General features: G+C 42.3%; 1 protein-coding gene across 8 annotated transcripts in view; it reads left to right on the top strand.

Moving 5' to 3' along the window:
- Positions 1 to 18,333, top strand: part of ZNF711 (zinc finger protein 711) — a 61,654-nt gene that overhangs the window by 19,123 nt on the left and 24,198 nt on the right. For 7 of the 8 annotated variants that reach the window (XM_055817876.1, XM_055817881.1, XM_055817878.1 and 4 more), the window contains 3 exons: positions 8,054 to 8,158; positions 9,729 to 10,259; positions 17,729 to 17,887. In XM_055817876.1, the coding sequence (XP_055673851.1) occupies positions 8,080 to 8,158; positions 9,729 to 10,259; positions 17,729 to 17,887 (769 nt within the window). In that variant the 5' untranslated portion in view covers positions 8,054 to 8,079. Of the gene's footprint in view, positions 1 to 2,217; positions 2,772 to 8,053; positions 8,159 to 9,728; positions 10,260 to 17,728; positions 17,888 to 18,333 lie in introns of those variants that run through there. The other variant, XM_055817875.1, reaches the window with a different exon arrangement.

The following is an 18,333-nucleotide window of genomic DNA, read 5'->3' as shown; positions in this document are numbered from 1 at the left end:
GTATGTGAAAGAAAACTGTGAAGAAACTGCTTAAAATATACTGGTGTCACTTCTAAACAAGAATAATATTAGGGAGTACCTTTTTGAATATGCAGTCTGCAAAGCACTGTGCTTTGGCTGTTTTGCTTCTTACCTGGAGAGCAGAGCAGCTCTGTAATTCCTTGAACTCTTTGCGTTGTGAAATGAAAGGTAAGGAGCAATGCTGGCCATCTGCTAGGTATCACAGTTACGATGTGCTATTTCCCCGTCAAGTATAAACAGTTTAAATTGATAAATAGCATGGTGTTGTGGCTTTTGTGCTTTCTTTGTGATTCACTGCTGCACTTTCTGATAGTGGGTCGCTGTGATCTTGGCGTCTTGGTGGGTTTTTTTCATTCTCTGCTTCTGACCAATGCTTTGTAATTGCTGCCTCCCTCTGCAAATTTGCACGTTGGGTCTGATGTTGAACATTGCGTCATGCTGTTGGCAATAGCCTTGTTGCTATTTTATGTTCATTTTGCTTTTGAGATTTCCCTTGATATTTCTCTAGAAGACAGAATCCAGCACAGATGGGGTTTTGTTGAAGGGGATAATTAATCTCTCTGTAGTTCTGCATTTCTGATTGTATCACCTTGTGAGATTCTCTCTCACCATTTCCCTAAGTATTCAGGTTTTGTGATTACCTTTTTCAGGTATTTTTCCTGTCATTCCTTAATTGTGTTGATCAGGTTGAAATTATTCTGTCATTAGGATGTGTATCTTTTGCTAGAGCTGGAAGAACTGACTAGATACTTTTACGTGTTTACTTCAGTGTGTGGCATGTTACGGACAGCTTTACCTCACTGTTGTATTGCTTACCTCTTAAATAAAGGGGAGGAGGGTCAAACGTTGGAGAGGTCTCAAAGTTCTGTGCTAAGGAGGTGAGAGTCCCGGAGTAAGAATCTTTTAAGAATTACAGAACAAAAACCCCTGTAACTCTGTATTGAATGGTGTAGTGCAAAATGAGATTTACTTGCATGATTTTGGTACCTACACATAGCTGCCTGGTGCCATTTTTGACACTCCCTGGCATTCCATCTGATGTCCTGCTGCTGTTTTAGAAGAGGGCGAGTCCTCTATCAGCCATATCTATTTTGGACATCCTATCAGACATGTAGGCAACTGAATCCCACTCTTTGTCTATGAACAAAATTAATGTCAAATGCAACTGTAAAGGCAAAACTTTATAACACAAAGATCCATTTCTATGGGTTACCTGTATTTCAAGCAGGAAAAAAAAGAGAAGAATTGCTTTTATTTCCCTAATGGTGTTTGAAATTCAGGCATTTGAAATTCAGTACAAAACAGTACTACAATCCGTTCATCGTAGCCTGTGCACAGATGTAGTAAGTCAGTTTCTAAACCAGAGGGGGGTGTATGCTAAAATACCCTTAGCTTAAAGCAGGTTTAGAAAAAGTGACAGTTACAACCTGTTAAGTTAAATCAGAGAAAGGACCTTCTGGGCTTCTCTAGCCCCAAGCTTTTGCATATTTACATTTGGAAGCGTATGCTGTTTTCAGGTGTTGACTGATTTTACTGTTATGGTTACTAAGGTGTATTCATGCTAATTCTTTAGACTTTTATTTTTTTCTTCTTTTTTGCTAGATCTACCAATGTTGTATTAAGATAACTACTTGAGTAGAGATGCTGGTATTCACGCAGCTGTACCTGAAACAATTGAAAAAAATGTGAATACTGTGATTTATGCCAGTGGTTTCTGTCAGGGTTTTTGTTAATTCTATACGTGAGACTACTACTACAGGCAAGAGTGCATTTTAAATACCAAACCTCATGTCTTTAATGTCAGAGTACTGCTTCATTATTGCACAAGGACAGGCACAGCTGCTGCGTCGGGGTGCCCTCATCTTTTCTTGGGGAACTGAAGGTGGCCGGGAGGACAGTGAGGCAGGCCCAGTTCACCTGGGATCTCCATAACCTTTTTTGAAACCTTTTACCTTCACGCTTGCTTTTGCATTCTCTCCGAAATAAGTGTGTATATATAGAAATACTTGACATTCAATAGAGAATACAGAAATGGGGCTGGACCCGACCTTGTTTCAGCAAAGGATTTCCAAAATGCGCGGCGCGACGCCGGGGCCGCACGCAGCCGCGTGTGCAAGGGGCAGTGCGTGTGGGGCGCGGCGCGGCCGGGGGGCCGCACACGGACGTTGATCACGATTTCCCTCAGGGCGCCGCCTCCTCGCGGGCGCGGTGCCGTGCCGGGCGCTCCGTGCGGGCTGCGTTACTGCTCGCCGGGGCCCCCTACCCTCCCCCGGCCGCGCCGGCTGTTCCCTGGGCATTGTTACTTCCCCGCGGGAAGCCGGGGCCGAGCGTCCCGCGGCCACCCCTGCGCACCCCCGCGGGAGGCAGCGAGCGGCGGCGGCGGCGACGGAGGGGGTCCGCGCTCTCCCCCCCCGCCCCGCGGCCGCCTCTCCCCCGCGGCGCACAGGCGCGCTCGGCGGCGCGGGCAGAGTGAGGGCAGCGGCCTCGGCGCGGCGGGTGCGCCTGCTCGGTGCGCGGGGCGCGCAGTGACGTGCGGCGGCCGCCGCGAGGCCGGCGGCGAGCGGGCGGCGGGGGGAGGGGAGCAGGCCGCGCGCGCTCGCGCCCCGCCGCCCGGCCCAGCCCAGCCCGTGATTGGTGCAGGCCCGGACCCGGCGGACCCGAATGCCAGGCCGCGGCGGCGGCGGCGTCCTGCGGGCCCAGCACCCCCCCCGCCCCCGGGCCGCGGCCGCCCGGCGCGGGGAGCCGCTCAGGTGAGCCGCGGCGGCGGAGCCGGGCCGGCGGGGGGTGGGGACAATGGAGGCGGTTAGGCCTCACGGCAGGCCGCGCCCGAGGCCTTGCCGCCGCGGGAGCCGGTGGGGCCGGCCGCCGCCGTCTCCCAGCGGGTCGGCGAGCCCCGGGCGCCGGCGGCTGCTGCGGTGCCGGGCGGGCGCGGGCGGGCGGGTGGCGCCGGCAGGCCCAGCGGCTGAGGGGCCTTTTCGGGCGGCCAGAAAATGGCGGAAAACAAGATGTCGGCCGGCGGGGCGGGGAAGGCTGCGGCTCCGCAGGCCGCCGCGCCGCCGGGACAGGGGTTATCCCCGCCTCCCCGGCCCCTGTGCCGCCGCCCGAGCCCGCCCTGGGGGGGGGTTGTCAGCGGCCGCAGGACAGGGGCTGGCGGCGGCCCGGGGCAGGCTGAGGGGAGGCCGCGCGGGTGGCGGGCCCTGCCCTGCGCGCCCCTGCCACGGGCGGCGTCCCACGGCGCGCGCCCTCCGCGGGCTCCTTTGTCACCGCGCGCCCCCTACGCCCGCGGCCGCCTCCGCCGCTGCGCGCGCCGCCCGCCGCCGGGGCGCCTGAGGCCGCTGCCGGTCGCTCCGGCGCTGAGCGAAGCGGGTGCGGGCGGGAGGCTCCGCGCCGGGCTGCCCGGCCGGCACTGCGGGCTCGCCCGACACCGCCGCGCACCCGCCGCCCGGCGGCGCGCCCGCCCCGCGAGCACGCGCGGGGGACCGCGCTCCTCCGCACCCGCGCAGCGCCCCCGGCTCCCCCCGCCGCGGCGGACCCGGCGGTGCGGGCTCGGCCGGGGGCAGGCGGGAGGGTGTGTTGCTGCCGTGGCTGTAGCGCGGAGGCGCAGCTGCTCCTGCTTGGCTCGCTTGCCGGCAGCCGGACAAAATCTCCTTCGCTGGTTTTGTCTTTGTCGTTTTAAGGGGATGCAGAGGGTGAGGGTAGGTTGTCATGGATGCTTGATGGGCGAACACAATAAAGGACTTTAAAATGGATATGTTAGTTTTCATACCCAGTCTTTATTCCTTGAAGGGCTTCTGTTAACCTGCACGTGATTTTCTTAATTGGATCCTTCTGTGTAATATTTCTGCCGAGGCGAGCTGTTTCTCATTGCGTTTCTGTTGGTTGCTGCATTAAAAATCAGCTGGGGGGGAGCCTCAAAATCCTCAGGTATCTTCAGGGGAGGATAATTCTCTGTGTTCTTCTTGAACTTGAACGTTGAGGTAATCAGAAAAGATCTGGTTTGGATTTTTCGACTACCTACAAGTTCACTTACTGTGTTACGTTGCTCTATAGCTGAGCTCGATCCTTTTGATTTAATCAAAATGTCATTTGCAGCGTACAAATACCTGGGATGTCTGACAAAGTACGCCGATGTGTTTCATTATATGTAAACAAGACCGAAATATTATTCAGAAGAAATTCACGATTTTGAAGGAGGGCTTAAGGGCTGACAAAGCAAATAGGCTTTATTTGGAAGTGTATCACCTGAACATGTGGGGAATAGTTGTATGTGTAAGCTGGAGAGATGCTTAGCATTTGCAGGACCGTGCTATAGGATACAACAAAATGTATTAAATATGTTCCTATTTATGAAGAAATACTCAATTGTAATGGGCTTTCTCTAGAAATATTTTCTAATGTTATAAAAATTTTAAATATGGCAACAATGCCTGGAAGTCAGCTTATCGATTGGGAGCTTCATTGTACCTCCGGATACAAGAAAGACCATATTTTTTCCTGGGAAGGGTAGACGTGCTGAGGCATTTCATTTTTTTCCTCCTCAAAATATTTTGCTGAAGATCTCTCAATTCAGAGTGTTTTCTGAAAGCTTTCTCAAAGGAAATTAAAGTATTAATGGTTATTTTATGATACTTTTATGGGAAGAGTAAGCTAAGAAATCAGCGTGTATACTAAGAGCAGTGTTTATAAGGGCCTGGGCCTTTACCAGTTTTTCAATTGAGTGTTGCTGTTATAAATCTGTGGTCTTAGGTAGTCCCAGTCTGCCAACCATTATCTTGGATTTTAAAAAACACCATTTACAGTAGTAATTTACAGTTGTGTTCCTGCCTGTAGGCAGATGCATCATGTAGTTGGGATTTTTCACTCTAAAATTCATTGCCTGGTCTCAGCTGAGTCCTCTGTAAGGAAGAGCTTTGGGATAAAGAACTGAAATAGGTTAAAATCAACGTTCTCCTGAAGCTAGTTGGAAAAAGAACTATATTTTTCAAAAAAGAAAAGCAGTATCACATACATGTTTTGAAAATTTAGCCTTCAGACATTGCTCTGGGAGTCTCAGTTTAGGTTTCATGAAATTCAACATTTTGGGATCTGATGATAACATACTCCTTCCTGGTGCAAGATAGCATGCTGTATTTAAAAGAAAAATCAATGAAAATATTAATGGAATGTCATAAAGTGGTATTATTTTGTTGGCTGATGCTTACAAAGCATTTTTATGGTAGTTGCTTCTGAATACACAGAAGAAAAGGTGAATTCAGAGGAAAAACTTGAGATCTTAATAGAGGCAAGAGAAGTATGGATAAGTGTAGGGTTATGGTAGCATACAGGATTGTTACTTTCTGCCTTATTTCTTTGGCTTTTTTTGAAACATAGGATTGGACTATTTCTGCTATGATTGCGTGGGTATATAACACATTGTACTACAGAAGGAAGCTGTGAAGAACCAGAGTTAATTACTGTACTACTACATTTTTTGCTGTTTCCAATAATAAGGTTTGCATGCATATGTAGTGCATGGAACTAAATCATCTGCACTACTGAAACCTAGGAGCAAAAATACCCAGTTGTAGGAGAATTGTGGGCCTTAGCTGTTGTTAATTGTTCCAGCGTTAGCAGGAAGGGGTTTTCCTGCTGTCACTGCATTCCTTTAAGACCTGAAAGCAGATATATAAAATAAATCTGTGATTGTGTAGTTGGTGCAACTCAGTCCTGTGTCTGCATTGAGGGTTTAGAAGAGTATACTTAAGTAGTGGTTGAATACCAGCTGCATCAACTGAGGTGCAGCTTCAGCATGTTTACTGCTAATGTGTCATCATCCATATCTGTTTTTAGTGGAAGCTTAAGGTATTCATAGTACTACGTGCACCCGTGAGTTCAGTAGTTTTTACAGTCCTGTTAGCTACTGTCAAAGTACTCCTTTTAGCGAGAACTTACTTTCCATGCAGAGTTTTTAATTTAAATTAAGATCATAGCCTGCCTTTGTATTGAATTTTCAGTGTAGTCCAAAATACAGTATATTTGGGCATCTAATTATATAACCTGATAATAAATCAAATTTCTTATTGAGAAGGAAGAAGAGCCTAGCATATCCTTCCTGTAATCTCAGATTGATACAATTTAAGGTAATTTTTCATATCCATGTACATTAAGAAGGAAGGATTACCTGAGTGTCGAGGCTGTGGTCAGGAAATTTTAGAGTATTGCATTAATTCTGAAATTGCTATATTAAATTAGCTATTTATGGTCTAGAGCTGTATCTTATTTTGTAACAGCAAGTATTCGTTAGCTACTGTGAAATTTCAGGTGGCTGTGACTGTAATTTAGGAGTGATAGACCATCGCGTTAAGGTTCTGAAACTGCTTTATAATTCTCACATGGTGAAAGAATTTGATTTTGGAGCTAAATCTTAAAACTGCACTGGAATTTGATTGTATGGGTGAAATTGGGCCAGTTAAATCCTTGACTGCTTTCGTCAGTGATCATGTTTGACTGGGTTTTTTGTGATACCAGCTGGTCTGTGGACCTAACTGCTCTGTTACGGCACCTTCGAGAAATTACATTGGGGAATTCTTGCAGCTCTGCAAGAAGAATGTTGTGTTGTCATTGTCCCCAAGAGTTAGTAGTGAAGATTTTTTAAAGACAGTTTGAGAAAAGTAGGTTTGAGCAAATAATACGTGGAGAAAGTGTTGAAAGGGTAATAGTGACACTAGGTGATATACAAGTTCTTTGGTTCTTTTGTGTTCTCAGGTAGTTGAAAACTCCTTGGGGTGGATCAGTGACTTTTTCTTGAAATTGCCATCATCGTGGACTGCTTGCTGCTTTCTTTGCCTGAGGATTTCAGGAGTGTAAAAGAAGGAATAGTCACTGCTCAGTTCCTTCCTTGACAGTGAAGGTGCAGCAAGCATGGACGTGTGGTTCTGGACTGTGCGTGCAAATCGAGCTAAGGGCTGATGATGTTTTCTACCAGGCCTTTTGTCAGACTTTTAATGAAATAGGGGTTCATACACAGACACTGGAAGACAAAATCTGCTTTGGCGCTTTTGTTCTCGTAAATTCAGTGCACTACACAGCTTTTTCAAAATGTACATGTAATTAAACATAATGTTCAGTCAAATTTACGTGTTAAAATTAGTTTTGAAATAGCTGATAGATAGAAAATCGTGAAAGAATCTGAAAAATTGATACTCCTGATGAAATTCTCAGCTTTCTTCGATGCAGCTCCACACAACCATAATAACCAGTCCCGATAATTAAAGGGTATATACAGACAGGGATAGAGCAAAAGTGACTTCTTAGTGTGTAGTTGCTCGTGTATGTTATTATGGTAAGGCATGCGGTTAGTAATAGCGTGTGCACAGTGTGACGGCTGACTTGCATTTCTTGCTTCTACAGACAGCTACAGTTTCTTTTAAGGCAAAGTTAACTTCCTTCCTGACAAAGTTTCTGCTTCGAGAAAATAAGTTACTGGTAACTAGGCTCAGTTGCTTGCTCTGTTGTTTGGTTACTATGGCTTGATGCTGTTGCTGCTGGTATTACAGGTGATGAGATTTCTACTGTCAGTCAATGAGCTGTTACCCTGTGGGCATAGTCTCATAAAATGGCAAAAATATTTTAATGTTCAGCTTGCAGTGGGGAAATTGAAGATTTAGGCATTTCTTGTGCTTACCGCTCCTAGAAATAATGTTGAAGTCTGAACCTCTGCAGGCTGAATGTAGCTAGAAAGCACTTTTCCATTAAATTCTATGGAATATAAACAGAACTGTTCTAGGCCAGGCAGTAACCTGGTTTCACTTGCTTGTGTAATTCTTTTGATTAACGTAGGACTACTTATGGATGGAAACATTTTCAGGATTTTGGGACAAAAAATATAAAACCAAAAGAATAAAGCAAAGTGAATTGTATGAAGTACTGCATGCTTTTTTCTTGAAGTTTTGGATAAATGCTCTGTGTTTGTCAGTGTGACATATTAATCCAGTAAAGCTAATCAACACAGTAACACTGTTTTACATAAATTCTGATTTTGCTTTTATTGCAGCTATTTGTGAATGAACTTAGCTGAATATGGATCCAGGTGGTGGAAGTCTTGGATTGCAAACACAAGAATCCAAAATGCCTCACACTATGATTATGCAGGATTTTGGTAAACATTTTAACTATTAAAAACAATGAATAAAATCAAGACTGTTTTTCAGGCTTTTGCTGTACGTTTATAAATGATACCAAGATGCAGAGATGACTGATATGATAATGCTGTTTGCATGGCTTTTGAGAAAATTCTGATTTTAAGGTGGCATATATTATGTCTGTGTATCCTTTTGTTGCTTAATCACTTACTTCAAAATACTGAAGTAATTCTGGAGGAAAAAAAAAAAGCAACTAAGTCTGTGGCCCAGAGGGCTCTAGATGAGACAGAAAATGTTACCTGGAGTTCAGTGGTTTTGTGGTATGTGAGCTTCTGCTTGAACTCATGTTGACTAGTAGCTACGTCTCCAACACACAGGAGATGTAAATAACATCCAGTACAGGATGTACACAACGTCCGAGCTTTTGTGTGCTTACCTTGATTACTGTCACCAGTTCTCCTTTAGGCTGTGTCAGTAAATGTGGTGAGAAATAATGTCTTTGAAAACAACCTGTTACGTAGGCAGCAGGTTACAGATTTAGCTGAACCTGCATGTTCACATGTGCTTAGAAGTCTTCTGTCAAGAGCGTTAGTCCTTGGACTGGACTGATACAAGAAAACTTGTTTCTAAGTTGAGTTGGGGGGAGGGATACTTTTTCTTAAATAAGCACCGTTTCTTTTGGTGGCAGTGCTAAATTAACCGCACCAATTTTGAAGGTTTAGAGAAAGGACAGCAAGAAATCTCTGCTCTTTTCTTTGTTGGTCTCCATTTCTGCATTATGGTGAGATGACCTTCTCAGGTAGTGGAAATGACCATGTCTTTGTTCTAACATGAATTAATATCCCTCAGAGTGTACCAAAATAACTGCATTTGCAGTATGATGCTGAATAATTTATTTTTTTCATTCTGATAAGAACCTTTTTCTGGTTGTATTCATTAAGATTAAAACTGCTATTTATGTGTGTGTTAAAATGATTCACTGTGCATTCTCTTTTATGTATAGAAAAGTAGTCTGCAAACGTGACTGGCCAGTCAAGTCTGTTAGTGGAAAACAGATTTCTGCTCCTAGCCATTCCTTGCAATGTGGCAAGTTGTTGGAAATCGTACTGTAAATACTGCATACAACCGAGTATTTGTTTTTGTCAAGGCCCATGTAGTCTGAAGGCTGAGAGTCCTTTTATCGTAACAGCAATTAATGTATTGTTACCACACTTCCAGTGTCATGCAAGAATTCTGTGAAGGTTCAAATTGCAACTGTAATCAGATGTTTTCTAACTGAAATTTATAAAAAAATGAAATTGCAAACTGGCCTCTAGGTTTTAACATAGCAGCATTGCAAAACCCAAATAAGGGCAAACTCTGCATTACGTCTTAAAGAAGTGTCATGTTTTGGTTTTCCTATTTTAAAGAATACAGGCTGTTTTGGATAGTCCTTGTCAAGTGAAAGGCAAAATGTGGATTGTTGAAAAGTAATAGATTTGTATATCTGCGTTTAAGTGCTCTATACAGTTATTCCATGCCTTAGGTAAACCAATTGCTAATGCAATGATTTTAACATTTTTCTCCTCATTCGTAATTGTTTCATAGTGGCTGGAATGGCTGGCACTGCTCATATTGATGGAGACCATATTGTTGTATCAGTCCCTGAAGCTGTCCTAGTTTCTGATGTTGTTACCGATGATGGAATAACTCTTGATCATGGCTTAGCAGCTGAAGTTGTCCAAGGACCTGACATCATCACTGAAACTGATGTTGTGACAGAAGGCGTAATTGTTCCTGATTCTGTTTTGGAAGCCGATGTTGCTATTGAAGAAGCTTTAGATACCAGTGATCATGTTTTGACTTCTGATCTAATAACAGAAACCGTTAGAGTTCCCGATCAGGTGTTTGTGGCTGACCTTGTTACGGGTCCTGATGGACATTTGGAGCACGTGGTGCAAGACTCTGTATCAGGAGCCAACTCACCTACAATGGTTTCAGAAGAAGTTCTTGTAACGAACTCAGATTCTGAAGCAGTCATTCAAGCAGCTGGTACTGTTCCTGGCTCCACAGTGACTATAAAAACAGAAGATGATGATGATGGCAAGAGTACATCTGAAGACTACTTAATGATATCTTGTAAGTTAAACAAAGGTAGATACAAACAGGAGATTATCTGAAGTAGAAGTGGTCTGGTGGGGAGAAGTTACTATAACTGGACTCTTGCTGCATTCTGTACTGGAACGCTCAAGTAATAGTCTATTACCCAGTTAATTCTTGGTGTCTGGATTTGGATTTTCTTGATGTAAAGTCCATTATTGCTGATACAGCAAGAAAGAGTGATATGCTGTTGAGTGAGTATGTGTGTATTTCTGAAACTAGATGTTTCTGAAAATTTAGAAAAACACATTGGAAAGTTAAACATTCTGTGTATTTTGAGTGTCATACTTTCTTTTTTTATTTTTTAAATACACAGGTATTTAACCACGTTACGTAGTTTTGTGTCAAAATAACGTGTTGGGTTTAAGCAGTAGAATCCAGCAAAGAAGGGAGTTTTTTAAGATAGCTGACTCGTAAAGTTTTCTCTTAAGTTTCCACAAAATACTGTTTGTTTAGTTGTATTAAAAATTACAGTAGGCATTTTATTGTATGTTGCGCTGTTCTGGGCTGAACTTGACCTTAAGGGGTTGTGTGCATTAACTGATGGGCTCTGACACTGGGCGGCTGCCCATTGCAGTTCTCGCACCACATTCAACTCTGAGGAGACTGGCCCTACACTGCTTGCGGAGTGAGAGCTGCTGGAAGGACCTAAGGTGTATTCTGTTTCTTCAGTGGTTCAGTTACGCTCAAGATAAAGAGTTTTTATTGTTACACAAAGTTGGTAAAATGTATGATAGTTCATTTTAAAGTTTTGACTTCTCCAAATTAGTTACTGAAATGTGAGTAGGTCAAACCAGATTTTATTTAGTCAGAAACAATATGCTAAAAAAAAATGGCAGTGCCAAGTGTGTCAGAAGTGTCAGTCTGTTCACAGCAAGCTGCCTGTATTAAAAATGTCAAGACAGAGGACATGACTGATTAGTGATCATAATGATTTCATATTTTGTAGTATTTATGTCCCTTATGCAAAATATTTTTTTTTGTTATTTATTTTTTGTTCAGTATAGGATGGACAGCAACGGGTTTTTTTATCATTCTATCATGACTAATGCCATATGTCAGCAGTGGAAGTCAAAAAGGTTTTTTTGGCAAAAGAATAAAAAAAACCCTCAATCTGAAAGCAAATTAGACCTATAACAGAAAAAATCCCCTGTGTTTGCAAATGAAGGAACACCATTTTTACAGTCAGTTGTTTCACTGAAAAAATTCCTCCTTTCTGATAGAGTACTTATGGTGAGTTGTATTCTGTAACTGCAGTATTTCCAGCTGCACCTTTTTATTGTAAGTAAAGTCACGTTTGGAATTTGGAATTCCTTCTAAGCTAAGTGTGATTGATAATGATGACCACTGCACTTAGACCAGAGAATCTTAAACTTTTAAGTAACAGTTCCCTGATGACCTCGACTGTGTCTGATACATTTATATTTTTGTCAGGTGTTCTCAAGCCTACCAACGGCTTTTTGCAATGTTTCGAAGCCAGTGTGAAACCTAATTTTCAGCAGTTAGATTTCTATATATGTATAATCATGATACGTCTGAATATTCACAGCTGGAAGCTACATTATTAATTATAATTTTATTTTAAGTTACTGTTTTAGATAAATTAAGGCAGTCATAAAATTATAGACTCGTTCAGGTTGGAAAAGACCTTTAAGGCCACCCAGCCCAGCCCCTAACCCAGCGCTGCCAAGCCCACCGCTGAGCCGTGTCCCCAAGCACCGCGCCCGCGGGGGTTTTGAGCCCCCCCGGGGACGGTGACAGCACCGGGTCCCTGGGCAGCCTGTCCCCCTGCCCGGCCACCCTTTCCGCGAAGGAATTTCTCCTGAGATCCCCCCTGACCCTCCCCTGGCACAGCCTGGGGCCGTTCCCTCTTGTCCTGTCGCTGGTTCCCTGGGGGAAGAGACCGACCCCCCGGCTCCAGCCCCCTCAGGCAGCCGCAGAGCGATGGGGCCCCCCCGAGCCCCGTTTCTCCAGGCTGAGCCCCCCCAGCCCCCCCAGCCGGTGCCGCAGCCCCTTCCCCAGCTCCGTGCCCGTCCCTGGACACGCTGCAGCCCCTCAGGGTCTGTCCTGTAGCGGGGGCCCAGCCCTGAACCCCGCGTTCGCGGGGCCCCCCCAGTGCCGGGCGCAGGGGACGGGTGTAGCTGCCGGCCCCTGCAGGTCAGCCCCACCCCCCCAACTCGGTGTCATCTGCAGACTGAGGGGACACTCGATCCCCATGTCCAGACTGTCGATAGGGGTGAGATCCCTTGCCTCTGCTGTTTCAAGGCTGGATTGTGCTGGGTACACCAGCCTGACCCAATGAAGTATCTTACTAATTTTTTTTCTCTGCAAAAATGAATCAGTCTTACACAGTTGTTCATTTTTTGGTAGTTTTTTTTAAACTTTTTAAATTAGCCTTGAATTTGTTACATTTATTAATCTTTTGTGTAGAATAGATAACTGTTTAACCCCCTCTTTATTTACCTATATTTTTATATTGTCAAATGTTCAGAAAATATTGTAGAAAGTTGATTTTATGACATTTCTTTCAGGGTGTATATACATGACTTGAACTTTTTTTATAACATAAACCACATCAAAATGATAGTTGTAAAGAATCTCAAAACACTTAGCTGTCTTTTACTGAAATTTAACATCTAAAAAGGAGGGACTTGGCATTAAATGCCAGATAACGCCCTTAGGGAATACCACCAGCTGTTCTGTGGAACACGTTTGGGGAACTTGTAAAATACTACATTTTAGGGTGTGAAGCTGAGCTGTGTGGAATTTTAACTTACCTTACTCTTGTTGAAAATTAACACTTGAAATATACTGAAAGGTGATTTTTCACCATTTTAAGGTGACATTCCCATGTAGATACTTTATATTCTATTTGTAATTATATTTTTGCGTACATACTATTTGGAAAATAATCGGTTTGTCTTTGATAGTTCTGGAAACTAGCTGTGTATGATTTTGTGATTAGAAATTTTCACTGGAACATCATCACCAGTCTGCTCTCTCAGTGGAGATGATTTCAGCTTTTTAAAATCAGCCTTACAACCGTAAAGCTTTAAAATCTTTTTTTTTATACGTTCACAATGTATGCCACGGGATATGCATGATCCTTGTGCTGAATCTCCAGAATACCTGTTTAAAAGGGACTGGTTAAAGAGGAAATTTAATAGCAAATGAATGCATATGGTGTGAGCATGAACCCAGTCCGTCTCGTACTGAGATGGGAAGATTAAGAACAGTACATCCCACTTTGCCAGGGAGGAGTTAGCACATGTGTAGCTTAAAGCATACCCTTTTTTGTTTTTCAGGTTTGCGATATTCAGACCCACAGCGGATTGCCAGCTCCCGATCCGTGTGTTGGCCCTGCATGCACTATGCTGGTGACCTCATACCCACCAAAGAGCAACACTGGAGCTGGCCTTTAGGGGTAAGGTACTGTTCCACCACCACCTCCTTTTTAGTGTATTACAGTACAGTGTTACATAATCTGCTAAACATTTTAGTATTAATACTCCTATATTGTAACCTATGGGATATAAAATAAGTATATCAGACATTAAAAAATATGAAAAATTGTAAAACCACAGGACTTATCTTGCCCTCATGTTATCCCTATGGGCTCCTATGGTGGGTGTGATATCACCAGCGTTAGTGCATGCTGAGGCATCATATGAATTGGGAGCTGGCAATCCACGGTGAATCTGGACATCACACACCTGAAAACAGCAAAGTAAGGTAAGTTTAAAATCGGAAGTGTGCTGAGTTTTCCTTTAAACCTTGTTTATGCAGGAGGATTCAGCATATATTTATAAAGGTTCTCTGTTGTGTTTTTTCAGTTACTTTTAAGTGACGGGATAATAATATGTAGTGTTTCTGGTGGATGAGTCAGATCTGAAAGACACTTTCATATGCCGTTGACATAAAGTAAGCATTCTTGTTCCTGAGAGCTATCACTGGGAAAAGTCACCAGATAATTTAGCACTGAAGGGTTAGCAGTCTGTTATTGAAGCCATATTACTTAGACAATAGAATACTTTCATGATCTCTTTTTTAAGGAATTCTTAATATTTTGGAACTTGACAGAGATTACAATGCCCTGCTGTGTTGATTATTTCCCCCTTATCTAAATGTGTTTAAAAAATAGATTGAAACCATGAAATTTACTTCATATAAGACAGCAATTTAAGCAATAGCAGTTGCCAATTTAGTGTGGTTTGTTATTGCGGTATTTGAAACACAAGGCAAGATCTTAAAAATGACAGTCTATATCAGTATTATTTTCTCAGTCCAGTTTATATTTTTCAGAATTTGTTATATTACAGTTTGGTGTTTTTTAAAAAAGTGATTCCAGAGGCCCTGGATACGCAGACTTCCTGATATTACCTTAGCTTAAATTGTAGAGAGTGAACATCTTTGAAAATACACAGGTTGGTTGATGCTGTGCAAATAACCACTAATTTTAGAAATCATGTTGTAAGACCCCTCTAAGACAGGGCTCCCTGTTTTTTAAAGCATGCTGAAGATCTGGGGGCTTTACTTGAAGTGGTAAAATACAGCACGTGAGTGTACATGCTATATTAATGTATTTTACTTCATATTTTTGGGTAAAAATACTTAGAAAATTGAAAAAAATTGGTCACTTTATGTAATCTTTGTTGTATTGCAACTGATGTCCCAGTAAGGCAGCTATCTAAAATTGTGAGGTTTTTTTCTTATGTTATTTCACCGGATACATAGTGGTGTGCAGTCATGGTCACCCAATATTATTTGGGAATTTTTGCCGTAAAGAAAGCTTGTTACCGTACATGTGTGATAATGCCACTGTTCATAGGATATTGCTGCTGTTAAAGAACCTTGCGGTACAGAAATATTTCCTTTGTTAGACTGATAATGCATTATGTTTATAAAATTTCTGAGTTCAGAAAAAGTTGGTGTTGCTTGAGTTGCAGTTTTGAAAATAACTTTACTACCACCTACCAATTCTGAAATTATAGTAACAGCTTATAATTAAGTGTATTCTTCCACCTGGTCTTTAAATACTCTTTTTTTCTGCATTTTGGTAGCATGTCTAGTCATACAGCTATATATATAAAATCACTCCTGCCATGTACTATTAGTTACTTTCTGTCCTTCAGAGAGACTTACAGATACAGTGGAAACGTTCATTGTAGTAAAATTAAACATATGTGTATCCTTTTGAAGAATATGAATAAGAAACTTCTATAAACATTAAAAGCCATGCAGAAAAGAAAATGGTCTTTAATAAATTCAAACACAGTAAATGTATGGAAGTACTTTTTCCGAGATAAGTATCTTTTAGCATCTTCCCTTCTCCTGTTGGTAAAGGTTGCATAATTCTCTCTTCTAAATCCATTCTGTCAGCATAAAAAATACCAATTAGCAGATGCAGTAACACTCCCATACTGGATATAAAGATACACTAACAATCTAACGCTGGTAAACTTTAAGTTTGTCGAAGGAATATGCCAGGTTCTCTGTTGTGGCGTTCTCATCTGTGCTATTCATACTCGGACTGTTCCTATTGTGCTGCAAGTTAACGGGAGTGCCAGGCAGTACATGTCAGATACTAACAGACTGAGGTGTTGATGTTGCTGACATCGATTTTAATAGAGATTTAGAATGTTTTTAATTAAAAAAAAACCAACCAAACTTTTCCTGAGAAAATTGTTTTTTTCTGCTGATCCAAGTTTGGGATTCTTCGGGCAATGCAATGAATCTCTTATTTACAAAAAGAAACAGCTAAAACAGCATTTTTAATATTTTCAGTTTAATTTTCATCAAAATATATGCATTTCAGAGGTTCCAAAATGAAATCAAAGAGTTATTTGTACTTACCTGCATTATGTCTAGTTCTGTCCTCAATAACTTCTATACTCTTCTGGTGCAGTCCAGGATTTGTGAAATGGGAATAAGGTTCCTCAGTGCGGGGGTGACACCCGCTACGTGTTAGAGAGGTGTTTCTGGGGAGTCCTGTCCGTGAGTGGGAAGGGCTTAGTTTGGGATTGCTGTGGTGGATTCCTGCCCTGCTGCAGGGAAGGCATCTGCTCCTGTTCTAGCAGGTTCTGAACCACCTCACACAACTGCCTAGAGTGTTCAGAAAAGCTTAAACTAACTCCAGTGTAGCTGGGTAGACCAGGCTGTAGCCTGGGGCAGTTAAAAGCAGCTCTTCAAGAGCAGCCATGGCTGCACTGAGGGCAGGGGGCTTAGAGCGGGACTGGGAACCACTGCAGCCATCCCAAGGTAAGCCAGGCTTTCCCCAGTCGTCAGAGCCCTCGGGGGCTGCGTGGGGTAGACTCTGGTCTTAGTCATGAAAAGCTACTGTCATTTCAATACGATTATTATTTTTTTTTACCTAGTATGCACCTATTTTAACGTTATGTATGCATTAAATTGCTGTTTCCCTGGAATGTATTTAATTCAGATTTTGTTTACATTTTGTGGAATTCCTCTTTATTTAGAGGACTTCTGTGGGTGTTAAGCATTGCACAGGTTTGTGTTGGCCATCTGCGCAGGAGCTAATTTTATCCACCAAGAGAAGTGTGTTGGCAGTATGTATGCCAGAAAGAAGCCTAGTTCAGTGGTCTCCGTATTGGCAATTTGGGGTGTGTGTGTGTATATATATATATATATATATATATATGGATTTCTATGTGAATACCCTTTTTACCAAAATAGTGTTAATTCTGCATTTTTCGTAGTTCGAATGTACTTTTTGTTGTATAAGTAAAATGAGCATTTTGAATATATGGACCAAATAATCAGAGTGACTAAGATGGATACATAAAGGATGAGAAGTCAGTTTCACATAGTAGTATTTGGATTTATTGTCACTGCATCTTTTAATCAGCTGTATATTATACAGTAGTTTTCGTTAATGTATATGTTTTCAAGTGATAAAGTAGATAAAATCACAGTTCCTTTTACAGTGAAAGTGTAGTCAAATTTCTGATGTGCACCTTTTTTACTGGGAATATACTCTTGAGTCATCCCTCTTCACACAGCTACTAATTTTTAGTCACCAGTATCTTAAGAGTAGTGAAACTTTTGGGAACTCTTAGACTGTAACAGGCAATTCTGGGTTAATTTTAAACATTTTTGACAGGTGTTTAATTTTACTTAATTTTGATACATTTTTGCTTTCTAAGTGTAGTAGTTTCAGACACAACCAATTACCACATTCTCTTTGATGACAAGCTCCCTCTTGTGTTGTTCATTCTGTAACTGTTGCTGTGTCCTGAGTTGCAGTACAATGAGTACTGAACTTCCGGAATCTCTTCTAAGTATCTTGAGATTAACTGTTTTGTAAAAGTAATTTATGAATACAAACCTTTATTATGCATGGGGGTAATACTGGAGAAAATCATACTACTGATTAATTTGACTTTTTAAAAATGTGTTTGAACCTCATTATTGTTCTCTTCTCTTTACAGTGGATGATGTTGGAGAAAAATTGGACCATATAGGAAGCACTCCCTTGAAAATCAGTACTGAGGTGACAAATGATGATGTTGCTAAAGATGATGGTTTTGGTTCAGAAGTTATCAAAGTGTACATATTTAAAGCTGAAGCTGAAGATGATGTTGAAATAGGTACCTTTTAAATTTTATGTATTCTTCCAGTAGTATGAAGTATTTCAGTGCCATCTTGTTATTTGTTCTTAATTTCATATAATCTACTGACTGGAATGTTCCGTAGACTGTGAGATTTGTGGAGGCTGCCTGTATGCACTAAATACTGGGTGTGTATTGGTCTCAAGTTCTCTTGATTAGCAGGATTTATTTTCAGGCAGCCAAAGCCCAAATGTAGAAGTGGTCGGGTGTCTGCCACTGTTTTTCAGCTGCTGCTTTTCTCTGATGCTTGTAAGACTGTGTGTTAGCACAGAAAACCCTCTAGAGTAGATTCCTTTCATTGGACGGTTTTTGGCCTTGATACAGGGAGGGGAAGACTGCTGGGGCTTTAGGCATACAGTCATGTCCAAACCTAACTAGGAAACTCAGAACTGCTCTGCAGTTCTCTTTCACAAGGGATAGACCCA

Source organism: Falco peregrinus, chromosome 13, assembly GCF_023634155.1.
Source record: "Falco peregrinus isolate bFalPer1 chromosome 13, bFalPer1.pri, whole genome shotgun sequence".
NCBI classification, from domain to species: domain Eukaryota; kingdom Metazoa; phylum Chordata; class Aves; order Falconiformes; family Falconidae; genus Falco; species Falco peregrinus.
The sequence above is the reverse complement of the archived record's forward strand: the minus strand, read 5'-3'. Positions and strand labels throughout refer to the sequence as shown.